Here is an 18,166-nt window from a genome sequence, read left to right as displayed (position 1 = left end):
CCTGTCTCGCTGTCCCTCAAATTGTCAAATTGGCTGTCTGCCAGTCACTCGGTCATCCTACTTATTGGGCGGCCTGTTTCGCTGCTTTCTTGGCTGTTTGATTATTGGTCTCTCTACCAGACTACATGTCAGTGTACCCGTCACTCTGTCTGTCTATAAGTCTGCTTTTCTACCGGTAGGTAAATCCATATAGCTGTCAATCAACCCTTCATCGCACTTGTCAGCCTGTACGACTATATTCTAGCCTGTCAACGTCTTTCAACAAGCCGATCTGATAATAGTCTGCATGTCTGTTTGTCTGCCAGCCTATCTTTCTGTCCGTCTGTGTATACCTGCATATCATTCTGCCTACTAGTACTAGCCAGTATGTTTGCCTGTTTGTCTCTCAATTTGTCAGTCAGTCGTTCATGGTTTGCCAGTGTCAAGGTTGCTGGCCCATTAGAGCAGCCTATAGTACAGGGAGAGAAGTGGGAGCAACAGCTGCATTCAGTTTAGAAGTGGGAAGGGGAGGCCCCTAATCCCGGCCATGGTGTCTCCTGCTCAACTAAAATGACATTTTTTTCAACAAGGTGTGTGCAGAAAATGCTAATGGAGGATTTTCATCCCCATGTTAAAATAAGAGTTCAGCCTACAAAAATATGACAGAAAAACAACAAAACGACTTTTATTCAAGTTCCTTTATTTGCCCCTGAAAGTACCAAGATATAATTAACTACACTTGTTAGTATATCACTCAAACCTCAGAGACATTTGCTTCCTCTTGGTGAGTGCCTTCTCAACCTAGTCAATGCACTGTCCTCCCCTCTCATTGTGACTCAGCAGTACATCCGAACCCACCGTCTATACAAAATGTACTTACTAATGGCAGATGTCCACCCCACCTCATCACACCAGCATCAACAGTGTCCTCATGGGTGGTGAATGGCAGTCTCACCCCAAAACTAAGTGGTTGAGCAGACAGTGAAAGCACGAGCAGGCCCGAAATTGGCACAAGCAGCAGACAGGGGGTTGGCAGTAACATCGCATGGACCTCAATCAACAAGCTTTACACAGAGGCCATAGTGCAGTGGCTTCAGATGGGCAGCAGAGCAGCAAAGAGTCAGACCTCAAGAATAGGGCTTCCCGAAACATATAGACTCAGGCAAATTAAGCACTCCTAAGAAAGTACCACTGCACCTTTTATTTATTATATTTAAAGTTGGATTCTTGGGAGTACCTGACCTATTTAGCTGACCAAAGTAAGCATTTTTAAACATCTATTTTATTGATTGTGTTTAGCAAACACAAACGATCGCATAACTATGAAGTACATATGTTTTAATTATAGATAAAATGTCAGCATTGAATTCCCCCAGTTGATAATGTTTCCATTGTGTTGTATAATCCCACTGCAAATCAGGTATATAATATTTTGCTTTACAATTTTACCATGTTTAATTAGACCTTTCCTGAATAGCCTGGGGCATATTTATTTTTCTTGTTGCACCTCATCCTTCATGATCCTGGTGTATTTGCCTAAGTAGGCAGATTGCCTGACTGTGGTAGACATGGTGTTCTTGTTGACATGAACATTTTGATAAGAACTAATCCTTATTTGGTTTTTATTTCAAATATGTGTGAACTGCTAGAATGTTTCTGTGCATTCTGTGAATGAGTATATTTTCATCTTGAAGGAAAACTATTTCCAAATCTATACATGACAGCTCTTGAATTTGTGCAAGCATATGCTCTATAAATATTCCAATGTATGTTTTGGCTTTTTGTATTATATAACTAATCAAATTACTTTTCATATGGGTTAGAGTAGATTTCCTAAGCCCCAAAAAGACACTGCAACCGTTTTGAAGAAAAGAAACTCTGGACGGTGTATGCCACTCCTCTTTGCAAAGTTAAGCTCATACCGGCATGAGTGTTAGGAGTCAAACAAAATCTTTCAAAAAATCTTTTACCCTAATATGTCAGAGCCCTGCACGTTTTTATGTGCACTTTTTATCGAACACGAACTTGACCCCAATGTATTGGAGCACTTTACAGGTCACGAGCACCAGTAACGTTACACAACACACTCATGATTTGTAGGCACGGGGAGATTGAGTGATTTGCCCGGAATCCCAGTATACTATACTGTGATTCTGGGCAAATCACCTAATCTCCGCTTGCCTACAAAACATGAATGTGTCTACCATGTTGAGCTAAAACAGAGACTCAAGCTCGGTTTCTCAGTTCGAAAGTCAGCAGCTTTCGTTGTTAAGCCACATCATCAATTTTGTGATAAATAAGACGATGTGTATTGTGCAATGGTAGAAATGTCTCCAAGACACGTAATGCATGGAAGAGTTATGTGAGATGCTGCCAGGGGCTAGAATGTTCTAGAAGGGGCAATTGGCAGTTGTTTAGCAGTTTAAAAGGCTGCACAACTTGAGGTACTCAGCATTGTTATCTCAAAGTCTGTTATGAAGATCTGTGGTTATATTGTTAAGCAGCAACCTACATTATATTATCATACAAAATCTCTTTATTGAGCTAATTGCTACACTTTCCCAATTGCTTTATTAACATTCTTGCTTTATGAAATGTCCTTGAAAATGCAACATTTGGCCTCTCTTTTTTCAAAATGTTCCTGGGGGGAGAACCCTCTCCGAAACCCCCTTCATACGTTCGGGCTCGCTCGCTACGCTTGCTCGCCACACTGCTCTTCGCTAAAACGTTTACACCCTACCACTTTCAAATTTAACCAGCCGCCACTGATTATGCCCTTAGTAATTAATTTACATGTGTGGAGATCTCCTAATAGAAAAGAACAGAGAGTTGGTGGTGGCGGTTTCTACTTGTAGATTTGTGAACTGTATTTTATAGTAAATACTACTATAGTACCACTTTAGGAACTACAAAATGCAATTTGTGAATTGGGCCTCATATGTGTTTAACTTGCAAACTCCTAATAAAAAAGGCTTACATTTTTGCTAATAGTTTCAACTTTAAACAAATGCCAATATTGTTTTAAAGTATGTTAATTCATAATGCAATTGAAACTTTCAATAAACCTCGCAAAATCACTTTGCACTTTTTAGTTAACAACTGCAAGTTTTTAAAACACCAGTACCATTTAAAAACGTTTAACCACCATAGTGAATAGAGCTTTTGAACAAGACTTACAATCTAAATGGGGTAATTCTTTAGCATTTTGAGATGTCAGTTTAGCAGAAAATTTGAGTAGATGTGGATTTCCAATTGTTGGTGTAAAGCATTTCAACAGAGGTTTCTGATTCACTTAAAAAGACAATCATTGTGTCTTGATGTTTTCAATGTTTTAAAGGATGCATTGACTACAGCCAATGTTTTATTTGCCAGCTCAACATGCATGGTGTTTGTGCTTCTGGAGCAGAATCCAGTATTTAATGAGTTCATCAGGCTTGAAGCCATGAGAGGTAACTAGGTGGCTGTACTGACAGATGGAAAAAGAGACCCGCCAGTGATTAAAGTCAAACTCCTTGGGTGGTGCAACTGGAGCAATCCCCAAGGCAGATAGGCAGGTCCCCACATACACGTCTTCCAATGGCAGTTGTATGATGCTAAGTGAGATGTCAACAATCTTCTTTGCCAGATCTCCAGAGAGGACATAACCAGTTCCAGAACAAAACACTGGATAGAGGTCGCCTGGATACAGCTCCGGAGGCATGTACCATTTACTCTCCGGATTCCGATTGGGGGCATAACCCTTCATTAAATACCCTGTGAAGTAATCCTGCCTAGGAGGCATGTCTGGCTTTAAGAGGTGATGGACTAAATATTCAGTGTTGACAAACACATCACAGTCAGCTTTCATGACATAGGCGGTATGGGCACAGTATGTTGCCACCCATTTCATGCCCATTATGGTCTTAGTAGTCAAGTTCATGTAGGTGTCTAGATATTCTTGCTGGACGATATCACGATAGTGCCTGCTCTCTTCCATGATCGCTTGCTGGAGCTTAGTTTCTGGCTGACCTGTAATGCCCAACAAAAAGATGCGCACAATTTTGATGCCGGGCACTAATTCCTCATTTCCCCAAGTTTTTCGAATTGCCTTTCTCTCTTCAATGTAGCCAGGTGCACATGGCACTAGCAGTACAAGAAAAGTATGGCTCTCTTGACATTTGTCGGCTTCATTCACAATGTACTTAAAATAAGGTTCACTTTGGGTCCCAAGATCTTTGCTGAGGTGGGTATTTGGATTTTTCATCATCACAATATCCTTAAGCGTTGACAATTTGTGGACTACAGTCTTCAGGAATGTGCTCAGAAGGTTGGCCTCAATCTTTCCTGACTTAAATTCTTCAACACTATATGATGCTTGATTTTTGGCCGGCAATGCTCTACCCGACATATGCTCATAATAGCTCAATAATAGAAATGGGGTGAGCAAGCAGATCAGAAGCACAAACCCAGTGAGACAGTGGTGTTGCAGACATTTTGTCTTCCAGCAGTTCATTGGGATGGACCAAAGACGTCTCATGCAGTGGAGCATGATGAGAGTTTCCACAAAATGGATGATCTGAGGTTACTCTTTGGAAACACTGCATTTCATCCCCTGCAGACGGTGCTATTCTAGGGAAGCCATCGTCCCTGAGTTTATTCCAAGACAGTAGTTTTCTGTGGAAAGACTGGGATAGAGAGAGATATGTAATTAGTAACCTCATCATGTAGTGTTTAAAATGTAATGTGTAGTTGAAAATTAAAATCTAATGCGGTCCAGTGAATGTGTTGCGGACTCTGAAATCAGGGAACCTCGGTTCCAATTTTCGGTTCCAATTTTCTCCTACCCACTTCCCAAAATTGAACAAATTCTGGAAGCCACCTGATTCCATCAATGTGTTTAAGGAACAAGACAGTTGCCCCCTCTTAAGACCAGCCACCATTTAGTCGAACATTAGAATTGTTTACACATATTTGAAAGGCAACCAAAAACACATATTTAAACAGGGTCACAGTATGGATTGATATAAGCAAGACTAAATGATCATCTGCTGGAATATACACGTTCATACCTAAAGAACACGGCCGAAATAGGGTTTAGCTGGAGTCCTACCTGAAATATTGAGGTGAAATTGGCTAAATCAATTACACATGTTTTACCATCAGATAATAACAGCTATCTAAATAATTTGTTAGTGACGCTGCCACAAGAAATGGCGACCTTTGCCGAGATACTCTTTGATGCCCTGAAGAAGCCTTATACTAGCGAAACACGTTGGCTGCGGATTTCTTTGTTTATGCGTGAAACGAAGCACGGATAAAAAGAGCTGCCTTGGATCCACTGACTGCGGCACCGGAGAGGAGTAGGTAAGTACTTTACTTTTTTAATTTAAAATTGTTTTTGTGCCCACTGTTAGGCAGTGTGAGAAACTCGCACCTACTTCAGCCTCAACTCCAGAGCTCTCCATCGTGGCCTGGTTTCTAACAGTGCCTGAAGGTGGGTCAAAATATTCGCCTGCTCTTCCCTTCACTTTCAAATACAAGCAGCCACCACTAGTCAACCGCCCATAAAGTCATCAGCAGCGTTCATAAAAAACTAAGTATTGTGCTTCATTGCAATATGCAGAGGGGTTTTTCATGAAACTTGTATTCGAGATATACCCTTGAATATAAATTTCTTTGTGGTGACCACCATCAAAGCAATGTAAAATGTGTAATTTCGCTTAGATTACATATGTTATGCTGGAAATAACAGGGTCAAGACTGATTTGCATATGGCTGGGTTCAAACTGGAATGGCATGGTGAGCAAAAAAAGGATGGATTGAGACCCAGATCTCTGTACTGCGGTGAATGTATGACATTGTTCTGCATTCTGTCCATCAATTGTTGTTTTTACAAGATGGTTCACAGCACAAGTACTGACAACCAGAATATAGTGGACACAAGTATTTTTATGGAAGTGCAGATATATAATTTGGAATCTCACATCAACACACATTGAGGATATAAATATCATCAGGGTGCCTATATGATAAATTAAGTAATGTAAACCTGCCCTTACCTATTTATAAATACCTCCAAGATATTCTGGTAGGTCAGTATTTTGTTACAGTGTTTTTGTAGAGTGACTATGCCATACATGGGTTCATCTTTCGCACACCATTGTTTAGCAGCTGTGCGAATGCCGCTGCTACGCTCCAGTAAACTTGTGCCGAAAGTTTTTATACTTGTGCATTGTTCACAGGAAAGTATAAACAAGTATTGGCAAGGCTAATACTTCTGATCAATTTTAGGGGAATATTTTCATTGCTGAAATAGCTGTGGAGTGTGTTATATGCATAGACAAAAATCGAAAGGTGCAAAACCACACATTCAACTAAGCAAGAAGATTATATCTACAAAAATAAATATTCAGAGGATGTGTACATATGAAGAACATTTAATTAAATGAAGCTGAGAGATTGTGTGCATTTTGCACTAAGAAATAGAGCTAAATGTAACACAAACAGCAGCATGAGCAGCCACCCGCACTCACTAAATGTGCTCTAGTGGTAGGTTTTTTACCTCAAATTACTCTTAATTACTCTTAATTACCCGAGCGGGTTTAATCACACTATTGTCAGTAATTCTGCATCAAAGAGTAATGTAGAGTTACCGAAATTATTCTGATTACTATCCATTTAAATTCTGCCCAGGCCTAAAAATGATGTGAAAATGGAGGAATCCTGAAGAAAACAGGTGAGTGGCCCAGAAAACTGACACTACAAACCCTACCTGGTGGAAGAATCGGCGGCTGAAGACTGAGTATGCTGCCTCTTCCAAGACACAGGCTCTGGACCTATGTAAGAGTGTCACCACATTTAAAGACAAAAATCATCCTTCAGGAAATGTCATGGAGTCAAAATCCAATAGGCCACGTTACTTCGTATTTATTTACAACGCATGCCATTACAACGCGGTCATTACAACGACCGCGTTGTTACATCGCATACCATTACAACACAAGTCATTACAACGACTTGCTGTAGGGGTGGCGCTGGATTTTGGAAAAGTACCATTTACTATTCCAACTCCAGCCTGTGCAACAGTAGGGAAGTATTAGATTTTAAATCCAGCACCTTCTGCCCCCTACAGCAAGTTGTTGTTCTGACTTGCGTTGTAATGGTATGCGATGCAACAACTTGGTCGTTGTAATGACTGCGGAGTAATTGCATGCGTTGTATTGCATGCGTAGTAAACAATGTTTACAGTCAATATCGCACAGTGTACTCGGCTTTTTTAGTTCTATATGTTTAAAGTTATGCACATAGTTGACATTCCTAAGTAACATAAAAGAGGTGGAAGGAAGTGTGGTATACAAACACTCAAGTGAGTGTGGACACACAGCCTCCGGAGCCGGCTCACCAAGGAAAGTGTAGACAACAAAGTGGAAGCATCTGTTGCAGTAGAGGCAGCACAAACAAACCCCACAGTATCCCACACAAAGCGACTGATGCCCCAGCATCTTGTTGGTGTCCCCATAGACCGCCAAGCCCTGCATATCGCTTAGGCAGTTGTGTTGCAGTGGGAGTGATTGGGTTGTGCTGTACTCCAGTGCTCAGGAGAGGAAACAGTTGTAATGTACGTATGCTGTCATGAGCAGTGACAATGATGCATATGGGCTTGACCAATGTCATTAACAGCAATAACATTATGACTATATAACTGCACCTTTCTTTATGCAGAATTTCTTGTACCACAATGGCGCAACCACAGGCCGTCACTCAGCCACAGGCCGTCACTCCCCGGGCTGCTGCCTACAGCAGAGTCGCTAGCTTTCTTCCTTCAGCACCATAAGAGACCATCATCCATGCTGCTATGGAAGGAGTGGCCCAGCTGTACGCGAGCCAGATCCTCAGGCTGGGGGCACTGCAGAAGAACCCCCTGCGACTAGCAAAGGGGGTTCCGGCAGCCAAGCCGACCTGAGACAGCATGGAGGTAAATTCTGTCAGCTATCCTATGGCCTTATTTAGATTTTAGAGAAAACTAAAAATCCTCCAATTTCTAGAGGAAACTCATTTATGGAAAGGAATCCACTGGCTCAGTTTCATTCACCACAGGGATGGAAAGGAAAAAAGGTTTCCTCCAAAAACGTAACAGGATACAAAACATTGTTATATGTTGATCTGATGGGAAAAATGATATGCGATGTGGCTGAGTCAACTTTAAAAAAAAACATTTTAACTAACCAAATATCACTATCTTTTCTCTTCTCCTTTCTAATCAATTGCTTACAACAAAACTTAAGCTAAGATATCTCAGTGGGTTAAGTGTCTGCTGCACAGATCTATGTGTAAACTACAGGTCATACGTTCTAACCAGGAGGAAACTATATGCAACCTAAATAGCCTGCGGCAGTGATCTGTGTATGAGTCTGTTTGAGTGCATGCATGAATGTGTGTGCACATAGATGTTTACATATACAGGCCTGCCAACTCACTTAATGACACCATGTCTCACGCAATATCAGCTCCATTCACATGGGATCCTGAGGCGAGACAATATCACACACTGAAAGGCAAAATGAGCCGGATCAACTGCCCCTCCACCCCGCACAAAGTGGGATTCCAGCTCATGTTTGTAGGGTTTGTAACTTCCTCAGGAAGGCTGTAGCTGCGTCAGAGAATGTTGTGGTTTTTGGAAGGTGAAAAGTGGCTGGCGAAAGGCTGCTTCTGCAGTTTGAAGAAAAAGCCCCATCCCTTAGGCACCTTGGACTCCTCCATTGCTGATCTGGAAGTGGTACGCTGAAAACGTGAACTTGGCAACGAAGGCTGCACACAGTGGAGATTTACAGCAATTAGTACAGATTATAGGGAATATAGGCAGGGCCACTGGAATTATGAGATTATGCGGCCTCTGTGATTTTCACATAATCATGGATTTGCCGAATTTGCCACATAATCCAACCTCTACTGCATAATCTGGCGGTTTTAACAAAAAATGTTCTTTGTTTCTAGCTCAAATGAATCAAATGTTACGGCTATTCAGGTATCTGCGCACTGGAAAGCTTTTTGCAAAGGTTGAGGGGTCATCTTTCAGTTGCTAATTGTTGTATTTGTGTGTTAAATTTACACTAATTAAGGTGAACGCTTTTCTGAGACACTGTTACCAGGTGTCAAAATAATAAAGTAATACTATCACAAAATGTGCCGCATTATGCCACATATTTTACTTTTTCTTACTGCATAATTTAGTCAACCTTATCGCATAATTTGGTTCTCCTCTGCCGCATAATTCCAGTGGCTTTGAATATAGGAAAGGGTAGAGAGGGATACAGCGTCAAGGAGACTGCAAGGATTATGGGTATGTTTTAAAGGGTGGACTGCGTAAAAAAGAGTATTAGGAGAGCATCAGATGTTGTTTGCGGGCTGGGGCTGGGGCTGTGTCTAGTTGGTTATCCTATGACACTGTATTGCTTGGGGCAATGGGGTGTCAGCTTCTTGCAGAAGGCGTGAAGAGATGTAGCCTCGTATGTATGCACTGGTGTGGCATTTCCGGTCTTGGGAAAAGAGGAAGTGAACTTCTGGCGTTAACGTGTATTTTGTAAAGCGCATGTTCACCCGTAGGCATCTTGGCGCTGAATAACAGAAGTTTATTGTTACCCTATGGTACTCATTTTATCGACTTCAGATGGATGAAAGGCTGAGTGGACCGGCCAGGATTTGAACCCGTGAAACTGAGGTTGAACACAAGCTCCTGCAGAGGACCCATTAGTCCACCGAACCACCAGACCCGCGATTCCGTGTAGTCCCTCCGCATTTCCCGATTTTGGGCGATACTTCTGCAGGCCATGAGCTCCAGTCTGACATCATCCAGCGGGGGTCAACGTTCCTTCAGCAGAGCTTAAAGTGAGCTATGTAGTTAAATGCTGCTGGTGCTCTATGGTAGCTTACTTGCCGCTTGCAGTGCTTGCTGCTGATATCCAGTCAGGTAACCACTGTTATCCTTAATTTGACAGCCTGGGAGCCATATTTGTCTGCAGGAAACATCTTTTGGAAACGTGCACGTCTCAAGTTGCTCCTCTAGTAAAATCGTTCGGTGGGTTTCTGTACTTGTAAGAAATGTATAGGTAAATCTACCAATCAAATATTGAAATCGCATGTGTACAACTCACCCTTTCAATCTTCGGATATCAAACAAAATATTGCATTTAGCTGGGCAATAATTAATCCATGTAAAGCGTCAACAGATAATTACTTTACACGCCCTATCCTACTCCACTAACTTGTATACATTTTAAAATTGAGAAATAAAAATACTTCAAGAGTTTGAGAATATCTTAGTCCACCCCGTTCAGTGTCTCCATGTGTCAGTGACTTGCCAGGGACAAAGCCCCGCGAAATTGAACGAAGCAAAACAAGCCCCATTGATTATGCCCACAGTCTAGCTTGGTTTGCAATTTTCTGTAGTAGTCTCTACTCAGACCACTAGGTGAGAGCTTTGCACTAATAAAGGTTAACTGCGCTCCAGGTACATTTCCCAGCGTATGTTTACAGACATATTTAGCAAACAATGCGTTGCCACAACCTGCATGCACATTTTAACCAGGGAGCACCTTCATTCTGGAGAGGGCACCTAGTCAAAGAACTGCAGTGCCTGATTTTCTTTGGTAATTGACTAGGATACGGTGCACTTCTGCTCTCTCTTATTAGCACTACTGCACTGTGTGCTGCCTAGTGCCAACTCAGGCACCCTGCTGCAAGGGTGCCTGATTTACAGGCAGGATTGTTTTTGTGCAGGAACAAAAACAATCCGAAGAGGCATCACACATAGAAAGAGGAAGTAACAAGACGGAAAAAAAGCTATTTCTCCTTGTTATGCCTCTCTGCGGTAAGCACCTTTTTGGCATAATCCCAGGTTTACTACCTTTAGTAAATCTGGGATTGCATGAAATTCCATGGGTGGATGCAGGGGAACACCCATGGAACGCCTCCCTCAGCGAATGGTGACACAATACAGTGAAAGTTCCTGCATTTGTTCACATTCCTTTACAAAGTCTTGCAAGGTGGTGCAAATAACCCCTTGCGTAGCTCTGTAAATCCCATTTAAGGGCTTGCGTTGCCTGGAACAACTTGCATCACGCAAGGACAACACAAGTCCTTAGTAAGTCCCCCCAAAGAGTTTAAAGAAAGTACAGCTCTTGTGCCTCGTTACCAGATGTTTGAACAAAAGTGACTCAAAAATTTAGACAGGAGCCCAATACAAAAATGTGTCCTGAAAATTGAGTTGTGGTTGGTTGAAAACCAGTGGCATAACGTAAAATGTTGTGCCCCCCTGCAGAATGATAAGAGGGGCGCATGAGTCTCCCATATGTAACAGATATTTATTGGCCTAGAGCTAAATGGGGCTCTAAAAGGGAACTAGAGGCCCCTGAATTGTTTGGCCCCCTTCCCCACAGGGGTTGCAGGGTCCTGAGTTAACCCCATGTTGAAAGCCCTGTATTTGTGCATTCATTACATGGGGAAACAACAAAACCCTGGAAACATGCGCCACCTACTGAGCATCCACCACTTCACACCACCATCTCATTAAATCCGAAAGGAAGAAATCCCTCCAAGACCGAATCCTCGCCAACGCTCACAATACCAAAGAACTCTTCTCCTTCATCAAGGAATTCCCTTGCAGTGAAACAACAGACTTGCCTCTCTCCCAAGACCTCTGCAACAGACTGAGCACTTTCTTCCACCTAATAATTAAAATGATCTATGACAACTCGGAAGACGAAGACCACCACCACTCCTGCCCTCCCCCCAAGCAACACCATCCATCAGACCCTGCTCAGCTGGACCCCACTAATGACAGAAAACACCTTGAAGACCACGAAAAGCATCCACTCCGGAGCGCTCTCCGGCCCCTGCCTGCCCCACATCTTCCACAGGCTCGCCCCGGCCATAATAATAATAATAATATAATCCACATTTGTAAAGCGCGAACAATCACCCGTAAGGGTCTCTAGGCGCTGGGGTCCATCGGGAAGATTAAGCAAGCTATTGCCCAGAGTCACACAGTACTGGGCTAATCTGCCGCCGGCACCGGGGATCGAACCGTGATCCCCAGATTTCTGAGTCAGTCGCCCTGGCCCCGGCGCCACACTTCTTCCATCACACCCAAACTACGTCAGACGATCAACTGCTCCTTTCGAGACCGCCACCTTCCCCAATGACTGGAAACATGCCAAAGTCAACCACCTCCTGAAGAAACCCTCTGCAGACCAGATGGACCTTACAAACGTCATGCCCATCTCCCTGATTCCATTTGCAACCAAAGTCTTCAAAAAGGCCGTCAACACTCAGCTAGCAAACTTCTTCAAAGCCATCAACGTCCTGGACATCTCCCAATCCAGATTCCGCAGCAACCTCAGCACCGAGACCACCCTACTCGCTGTCACCAACGACATCCGTTCCCTCCTTGACCAGGGAAAAATGGCAGCCCTCATCCTCCTGGACCTCTCAACTGCCTTCGACACAATATCCCACTGCACCCTAGCCACCAGACTCCATGACACGGGCATCCGTGGCAAGGCTCTTGACTGGATACCCTCATTTCTCACCGGCAGAACACAGTGAGTCCCATCCAACCTCTCAGAATCGACAGGGACCAACTGTGCAGTGCCCCAGGGCTCCTCCCTCAACCCCACCCTCTTCAACATCTACATAGCCCCCCTCGCAACCATAGTCTGAAACCATGGGCTCAGCATTGTCTCCTATGCAGACGACAGCCAGCTCATACGCTCCATCACCAACCAACCCAACATCACCAAACACAACTTCCAAGAAGGGACGAAAGCCGTCGCTACCTGGAGGAATACCAGCTGCCTGAAACTCAGCTCAGAGAAAACAGAAGTCCTCATCCTGTGATCTACCCCCTCCACAAGGGACAACTCCTAGTGCCCCCCCCCACAGAAATCCCCCCACCCCGACTGACTAAGCACGAAACCTCGGAATCATACTAGACTCGTCGCTCACGAGGAACCGCCAAATCAACGCTGTATCTTCGGCCTGCTTCAACACCCTCCACATGCTTAAAAAAATGATCAGATGGATCCCACCAAAATCCAGAAAAACTGTCATGCACGCCCTCATCAGTAGTAGACTGGACTACGACAATGCTCTCTACACCGGAATCAACAAGAAACTCCTTTGCAAACTCCGGACCGTCCAGAATACCGCTTCCAGACTGATCCTGGACAGCCCCTGCCACAGTCACATCACCCAACACCTCAGCGATCTCCACTGGCTCCCAGTTGAAAGAAGTATAACCTTCAAACACCTCACCTACGCACACAAGGCCCTTCACAGCACCGGACCAACATACCTGAACAACCTACTCTCCTTCCACGCACCCAAAAGACACCTCCAATCAGCCGACTTCTCATCGGCCACCATCCCACGCAGGTACAGACCAGAACAGGAGGAAAATCCTTCTCCTACCTTGCAGCCAAGGCCTAGAACGACCTACCCCTCCACCTCCGGTAAGTCTCCACACTGCCCCAGTTCAGGAAGGACCTCAAGACCTGGCTCTTCGAATTGCTGTGTAGTGGGAGACCTTTGACAAAGGTTAATTGGTCATCTTTCTGTTGCTTATTGCTGTATTTTGGTGTCAGACTGGCCCATCATTGTCCAGATAGAGCTAATATGTGTAAAAAATGACAAAATCATGAGGTAATACTATCATAAATCATGCAGCATAATGCCACATAATTAGCCTTTTCTTGCCATATAATTTAGTAAATCCTGCTTCATAATTTGGTCCTAACCTGCCGCATAATTCCAGTGGCTCTGCATATAACTCATCCAAATAGAAAGGTGTGTAAACTAGCCTTATTTGTTAAATTAAGTGCAGGACATGAAGCAGAGCACAAGTGAGGGATGGGTTATTACTACTTTGCATTGTACTGTATCTTATTTGCATTTATAGGACTTCTGACTCCTCATGACCAGTTGAAGCATGATTGGCGATAGGAAGCACACTGCTTTGTGGGTGTATTCAGATGGAAGAATGTGAGTCTTTTATGTGGCCGCTGTGGAATGTGTTCTATTCTGACCAGAATTGTGCTCTTATTGTGTCAGTGCCGTGGGAATGGGGTGAGAAGTATGACAACTAAACTTATAATAAGAAGGCCCGACTGTACCTTTAGAGATGCCATTAAGACCCCTCATACATGTCTGGACCAGCCATGAGCAATGGAGACAGCTACCCTTTTGGTAGGTGCCTTCATTGAATCCTCAATATGTTAAAGAAAACCTTGGATATCCTTCCAATTTCAGCCAGGAAAACCTTGGTTCATACTCTTGTTACAGCCCAGCTGGACCATAGAAATGTCCTGAACCGTGGAGCAACAAAACAAAGTCTCCATAGGCTGCCACGCTTTCAGAATGCGGCAGCCCGCCTAGTTCTCAATCTACCAAAGAGAGCTTCCTCAGCAAAAGCCCTTGAATCCCTGCACTGGCCGCCTGTTATCAAGATAATTATTTTTAAAGCCTTGTGCTTTTGTCACCGGAGCCTACAGGGCAAGGGACCTAGTTACCTGCACAATCTTCTTACATCATATAATCCAACACGTCATCTGAGATCAACAGGGGCTCACCTGCTCAAGGTCCCTAAATTCCAAAGAGCAAGAATGGGTGCGCGCTCATTTCGCTACCTAACAGCAAAAAACTGGAATACATTACCTCCTCTTCTTAGCGCTGGACCAACGAGAAATGCTTTCCAGGAGGGCTTGAAAACATGGCTTTTCCAGTTGTGAGTTCAGTTTGTCCGTTTCTGCCTCTGCTTTATGGCTATGCCCTTTCTCAGCCTTTTACGTAGCAGCTCGTAGCGCGGGGCACACCAGGTGGTCTAAATGATTTTATTATTATTATTATTACTACCTACAAAACTGACGATGGAACCTGCAGCCCAGTGCAAAATAAGGAAAACCCACACAGATTTTAAAATCACCCTAATATCACGTGGCCTGAAATTATTGGGGTCACACCTGGTAGGTTTCCATATCCACAAACTGAAAATATGAGATTTTCAGTCTCTCACCCCTTCCAATGAGTTATGCTCTGAGGGAGGAGGGTGAGGGAGACAGACGAACCTGTTAGAGAATGTTTAATCTGCCGGTGATAAGGAAGAGCCCTCCTGCAACCCCCAAAATCAGCACACATACAAATATTGGTATTTAAATGCAAACTAGTATTTACTATGTACTATTCTTCTGTGAATTATATCAGCAAGAATCGTCAGTAATGTTATCAGTAACTCAAAGGGTAAAATGGAAAACAAGGTGAAATCTAGACATATCCCAGTCTTGTGTCATTGCAAATCTTTAACCAATTAGTCAATTTCCCTGCCTATGTTTACAGCATACTTATTTGCATTTGTACCTTAGAATATTTTGTTGAGCCCTGTAAAGCCATCGCAGACATACCTTTATGAGATTGGAAAATGGCCTCCCAGTATCCCTCCAACAACTGGTCCTGCTGACTTGCTGTTCCCCATGTGCCATTGACAATGACAGCAGTGAATTTATTTTCCACATAACAAAACTAGAAGATAGCAAGGAGTGAGTCATCTCTTTCTTTAATTCTGATACTGAAACTGTGTCCTTGCTGCTGCTGTGTGAAAAGGCCTTTTGCAGGAAGCAGCCAGCTGTCTCTTCAGGTCCCAGCTGCCATGTGCAACGTGCACATGGCAGCTGGGACCTTGACTTTGTTCTTTGAAGCATTTCTGTTTTTCACCTACCTTGTTTGCTTTAGACATCCATATTAAAAGCTCCAACACTTCTGTATAATTAAAAAGTAAATACAGCTGGAGAAAAAAGATTAGCTGTGGACTACATGTCAGAGGCAGACCATAAATCTCCAGCAGTGGAAGCCACATTTCTAGTTTCAAATTAAATACAAATTGGAATTAGTTTATACTGAAATAAAACAACTAGGAAAGAAAGGATGTTTTTGTAATAGTCAGTTCCTTGAGTGTCATGTTGACTTTTGGAAGGGATTACACTTCACATATGCAGCGGCGGCCGCTCCATAAGAGCGGGTGAGCGCCGCTCCCTGCCGCCACCAGCAAATAAAACGATAATAAACAGGTTTTAAACCCATTTTATTATCGTTTTGTTTTAATCCCCTGGACCCGCCCTCACGACTCTGCTGTGTATTGGGGGTGGGTCCAGGGGATTTTACTGCTGGTGGGGGAGTGGTAGGCAATACCTTCACTGTGTATGAGGTGCTTGGCCAGCTGTCTCAGGCCAGCCAAACCCCTCGGGCCCGATTCACAGAACTAACTTCTAAAATCCTAAACTTACTACCATTTTCGTATTCACAGAAGGCACTTACTCATTTTGGTATTCAGAGAAGACACTTACTCACTTCAGTATTCACAGAAGTTAGGAGTCCTAACTTTAGGATTGTATAATATTATGCATAATATAAATAAAATGACAACATCAGTGTTATTCATCTAAATCCATTGAATTGATGAAATTATAAAAGTCAAACTCTGATTTAATACAAATTCAACGGAAAACGTTTTTAATTTTCTTAGGTCCAGTGCGGAATATTATGGTGGACGGAATAAAGCTGGAAAACATTTGGTGAACTATCTCAACATTAAAAAAGGAAGAACTAAGGTGGAATATATTTCAAAGAATGATAAAGACCCTATATTCGGGGTCACTGGGATTCTGCAATTGTGCGGCCACAGCGATTTTTGCATGATTATTGATTTGCTGCATTTGCGACATAATCCATCATGTGATGCATAATCTGCAGAATTTAACAACAACAAAAATTTCTAGCAGAAACGGTTCAAATGTTTCTAAAAACACCACAACACGTGTTGCCGTGCAGTGCAAGGCTCTTTGCAAATGTTGACTGGTCATCTTTCTGCAACTTATTTCCATATTTGGGTGTTACACTAGTACTAAAGAGGAGTAACTAATATCCACACAGTTTAAAAATGTCAAAATAATGAAGTAATACTATCCTAAAATATGCAGTATAATGCTGCATAATTTGCCTTTTCTTGACGCATAATCTACTCAACCCTGCCACATAACTTGGTGCTCCACTGCCGCATAATTCCAGTGGCCCTGCCTATATTTAAGTATGATATTCTAAATTAATTTGCTCAATTTGATAGTACTTTATACACACACCGGAGCTTATTCCTTAACATTAGCGAATTGTGGAATATCTTGCCGCCATACAACTAAACACTGCGAAGATTATTGAATGTAATTAATTGGAAATGGATATCTCTTGTGAAGAGATTACCAAAATACTTAATTTAATTAAAAAAGACAAAGAACCCGGTTCAAATGGGTTTTCAATTGAATTTTATTCATTTTTTTCTCACATTTTAATCTCAAAATTATATGATTTGTTTAACTACTTTTCTATAACGGGGACAGCTCAGGGTACCTTTCAAGATGCATTGATTTTTTTGATACCTAAAGGAGATAAAAATCCTAGATTCTGTAAGAATTATAGACCAATATCCCTGGTTAATATTGATTATAAGAACATTGCATAATTATTGCTCTGCGTTTAGATTCACTCCGGCCAGATCTGTTGAAATGAGAACAATCTGGTTTTGTTAACCCCTTGTATGCCAAGGATGGCTTCAAGCTGTCCTTGAACCCACCCACAGGGGAAGCGCTGGTGCTCCTCCCATCAGCCACCCTTCTAAAAGCCCCCACCAGGGATGGCAGCGGAAGCACTTCCACTGCCATACTTACCCCCCATCGACGATCTGATGACATTGGTGTGTGCACGGGGCGACGACATCATCAAAAGCAGCCGGCGATACGCTGGAAGCTATTTACTTCCAGCCCGTCGGGAGAGAGGACCTCCCGCTGGTGAGTCCTTTGGGTTTTTTTTTTTAATAGACTGAAGGGGAAAGGAAAGAGATTTCCATTTCTCCCTGTGCCTGTTTGGAGTGGATTCCTGCTCCACGATCGCAGTGGGTGCGCTATCATAGGGCAGGAATCCTATTTGAAACACTGTGGCAAAATATCTATCCATGTTTTGGTCCCTCCTGGAGGGTAGATTAGCCATTTTCTCAGCCAATCTGCTCCCAGGGGGATTGAAACCCACTAGATTACCAGGGATTTTATTATTTGACTTTGATTATAGGGAGCAGGGTCTCTCCTCTTGGGGAGAATTTATTAGGGGTATCCCC

At 43.0% G+C, this 18,166-nt stretch overlaps 2 protein-coding genes across 7 annotated transcripts in view; one reads left to right on the top strand and one right to left on the bottom strand.

The window, feature by feature from the left end:
• The window catches only part of LOC146784261 (beta-1,3-galactosyltransferase 2-like), a 250,783-nt gene that overhangs the window by 115,702 nt on the left and 116,915 nt on the right, over positions 1-18,166 (bottom strand). For 4 of the 6 annotated variants that reach the window (XM_085635089.1, XM_085635087.1, XM_085635088.1 and 1 more), the window contains one exon: positions 663-4,643. The exons of 1 other annotated variant lie outside the window; for it this stretch is intronic. In XM_085635089.1, coding sequence (XP_085491215.1) covers positions 3,353-4,507 — 1,155 coding nt within the window. In that variant the 5' untranslated portion in view covers positions 4,508-4,643 and the 3' untranslated portion in view covers positions 663-3,352. Of the gene's footprint in view, positions 1-662; positions 4,644-15,410; positions 15,514-18,166 lie in introns of those variants that run through there. One more of the 6 variants, XM_085635084.1, reaches the window with a different exon arrangement.
• LOC146784262 (uncharacterized) overlaps positions 1-18,166 on the top strand; it is a 179,824-nt gene that overhangs the window by 85,616 nt on the left and 76,042 nt on the right. The gene's annotated exons all lie outside the window — the stretch shown is intronic.

This window comes from Triturus cristatus, chromosome 11 (assembly GCF_964204655.1).
Source record: "Triturus cristatus chromosome 11, aTriCri1.1, whole genome shotgun sequence".
NCBI classification, from domain to species: Eukaryota; Metazoa; Chordata; class Amphibia; order Caudata; family Salamandridae; genus Triturus; species Triturus cristatus.
This window is presented reverse-complemented; position numbering and strand designations above follow the sequence as displayed.